The sequence below is a fragment of the Saccostrea cucullata genome, unplaced genomic scaffold (assembly GCF_032062105.1).
Source record: "Saccostrea cucullata isolate Sc308-1 unplaced genomic scaffold, CSIRO_AGI_Scuc_v1 ctg6414, whole genome shotgun sequence".
Lineage (NCBI taxonomy): Eukaryota > Metazoa > Mollusca > Bivalvia > Ostreida > Ostreidae > Saccostrea > Saccostrea cuccullata.
In genome coordinates, this window is record NW_026932165.1 from 1 (window position 1) to 3,539 (window position 3,539).

A 3,539-nucleotide genomic window follows, 5' to 3' on the forward strand; every position below is an offset into this window, starting at 1 on the left:
AAAGTTTGTGTTGTTTTTACATCTTTCTATATTGTCAAAGATTGGCTGCATTAAAAGGATAATTTTCTTTTGGCAAAAAATTTTATTCATAATCTATATGAAGAAACATCTTAACTTATTCATTTGCAAAGCTTGGAATATTATATATAAAAGTAAGAGTGCTATGTCTTGATTCTGATAACTGATTGTATATTTCACTCAGACTGGATAATATGACCGTCCCAGAGAATAGCAAAGATAAAGAACTTGTGGAAACAAAGAAAAGGGTATATACTGTTTTGTTTTTTTAATGGCCAATTTTTACTTTTTTACATTAAAAAACTTCAATATTAAAGATTAAATATTAGATTTGATAGGTACACATTTTGTATGAAATAAACTAGGTTGCCTTTAAACCATTATACGCATTAAACGCATTATAAACCACAAAGCTACGTTTAAAGCCACCAAGTTTATTTCTTATAATTTCATTTATACTCATTACATGTAATCGTGAGGGGGGAAATGTTGACTCCCTTAATGACAGATGATACAAACAATTTTTTTCTTTGAAAAAGATCAAATATCATGTCACAAGTTTAGAAAAGTGGATGGTTCTTAGATTTTGTTTTCCTAAGAACAGGATTATGAAAAACAATTGGAAAATATTAGTAATATTTAAATGAAAAAACAAATATTGACAAAACACATTCAGTAAAGGTTTACAGGTGAAAACAAATTTCATAATATGTTATCTTGGTGCTAAAAGTGTAATATATACTGAAGAAAAATATACCACGCCAGGTGAATTTTATTAAGAAAAGCTAATTTGTAAAATCAGCCTATGTAATATTGCTAATTTTTTGTCATTTTGTTTCTCCTCTTAAAATTCACCCAGCTTGGTATATTTTTCTAAGGTTTATATTATACTTTTAGCACCAAGGTAACATATTTTGAAATTTGTTTTCACCTGTAAACCTTTACTGAATGTGATTTTTCAATATTTGTTTTTTTATTGAAATATTACCATTTTTTTTCATTCTAGATACGGGGTAAACCAAGTGTATTGAAAATAAAGTCTGATTCTGTGGAGTTGTATTGGGAAGCGTTAGAGGAAGTAGATTATTATCAAATCCGATATAAAAACCAAAAGCAGGAGAATGATAAATGGAAGTTCTGTGATACAAATGACACAACTAACAGATTCACCGTAAGTGGACTAATGGCTGATACCACATACGTATTCCAAGTTCGTAGTGTTACCAATGACATGGAAGGAGATTACAGTGAACAAAGCGATCCCATCAATATACCAAAATCCTTATCAACAAAAATGCTTAGTTTCTCTATCAAAATTCCAAATACCGACCCTGTAAAATACCAATTAGCAGCCTTCGAAAATAGAGAGGCCCGCAATCCCCCTGCTAAGACAAGACAACTTTTTCTAGGTATATTCAAATTTTCAAAATTTTATAAAAACAAAACACTTCAGTATTTTATTTTTCACTTTATTGTACTAAAACAAGATTTAATTCGTTAGGAAACCTTTCAATTGGAAATAAATGTGAAAAAACAATTATGCTAGTTGGTGCGACACGTTCGGGAAAGAGCACACTGGTGGACGGTATAATAAATTATATTTTGGGTGTCAGATTCGAAGACCCTTTTCGATTCACACTGGTAAGCCAAGAGCATGACGAAATGAAGACACAAAATCAGGTAAATATTTTCACATATTATATTAGAGGTAGGGTCATTAGAAAAAGAATGCAAATTATCATAACACATTTTTGAGTAAATGGGATAATTGAACTGATTTTTTTTCAATTGCATGTAAGTGTAAATAAATACTTCAATTGCATGTAAGTGTAAATTAATACTTAGTAAATAACATAGCAAAATTACATAAGTCTCATCAAGCTTGCTGGCTAAAATAATTACGCAATAAACTCCTTTATACCAGGATGACTATTGAATATCCCTTTGTGATGCATTTTCTATTCACGTGATGTGCTTATTAAGAGTTCTTTAAACAAACATCAAAAGACACAACAATTCTTAATTTTGAAAGACAGATATAAATAAAAAAAATGTTTACAATTTATGTAATGGAGCATATATTTATATATAATTACTATTATTCTCACGTAGGCAGAGTCTCCAACAGAATGGATCATCGTATACAAGATCACCCCACAAGAAGGAAGTCGGCTAGACTACACTCTTAACATCATAGACACCCCAGGGTTTGGAGATAGACGTGGAATCCAGAGAGACAAAGCTATCGTTGATCAAATTAGACTTTTATTTTCAGCAGAAGGCACACAAGGTGTAGCATTCATAGATGCTGTTTGTTTAATTGTCAAAGCCCCTGATGCACGCTTAACAGCTTACCAAACGTATATTTTTCATTCGATAATGTCAATGCTTGGAAAAGACATTCAGTCAAACATTTGTACACTGATAACTTTTGCAGAAGGAAACGAGCCTCCAGTTCTCTCCTGTCTAAGAGCAGCCAATATTCCCTTTGGGTCATGGTTTCCTTTCAATAATTCTGCTTTGTTTGCAAGCAATAAGAATTTACTGAATACTTCCTTATCCTATTTGTTCTGGGAAATGGGTTGTAAAAGTTTTAAAAATTTCTTTGAAAAACTGAAATCATTTAAAACAAAGAGCGTTATGCAAACCAAAGAGGTACTAAAAGAAAAGCAGCATCTGCAGTTGATTTTGATAAATATTCAACCCCTGGTAAATGCAGGTTTACTGAAACTTAATGAATTACAAAATACAATAATGCTTTTCAAAAAGCACCAAAATTATTTCGAAAGTAACAAGAAAAAACTTTATGAAAAGGCAAAGGATGAGAAAATGAAACAAAAAAAATATTTAGAGGGTATTGAAGATGACACAGGTCGTCTTTTTAACACAACAAGTAAAATGATGTATGAAATGTCGATATGCAAAAATAGGTTGGAAGAAATAGCTTTGAGGCCTGATCCTCTTTCAAATGTTGAACAAATTGATCTAATGATAAAAGCTGAAGAGATGGATAGGGGAGAAGGCTTAGGAATAAGAATAAGGATGCTTAATGAAGTCAAACAATTAGCCAAAACTGCTCAGAGAGTACAATGTTTGGAACAAAATATGCAAATAGCTAAAGACGATTTATCTAAACTAATTGACAGCGAGAACATGTGCTGAGGTCTGGAATTGACATACCCTAAATCTGGAATTTTTTAATATTGATACATTTTTAGCAAATTAGCGCGTGCATTGCATTCTCAAAATAATTTCTTCAAAATAAATCAATATGTCAGCAAAGACTTTACTGAAAGCTTTGGTTTATTTTAACTAATTGGACAGGTATCCGTAAGCACTGGTCATTTTAAGAAAACAGTTGTTTATACCACAAGCAAATGTAACGTGTATGGGACGGATTAGAGCCAAATCGGACTCCCTACAACACTCAGGTATCGGGTCTGATAAGAATCAGACATTAGGGATAAAACTAAGACTTATGCACGCTGCCTAACTATACAAATATGCACATCGTATATACA

At 31.6% G+C, this 3,539-nt stretch overlaps 1 protein-coding gene across 1 annotated transcript; it reads left to right on the forward strand.

The window, feature by feature from the left end:
- The first annotated feature begins 1,158 nt into the window (after positions 1-1,158).
- LOC134234561 (uncharacterized) lies at positions 1,159-3,180 on the forward strand. Its single transcript, XM_062716646.1, has 3 exons — positions 1,159-1,427; positions 1,520-1,698; positions 2,131-3,180. The coding sequence occupies exons 1-3, from the start codon at positions 1,202-1,204 to the stop codon at positions 3,178-3,180; spliced, it is 1,455 nt and encodes a 484-aa protein (XP_062572630.1). The 5' UTR covers positions 1,159-1,201.
- The last annotated feature ends 359 nt before the right edge of the window (positions 3,181-3,539 follow it).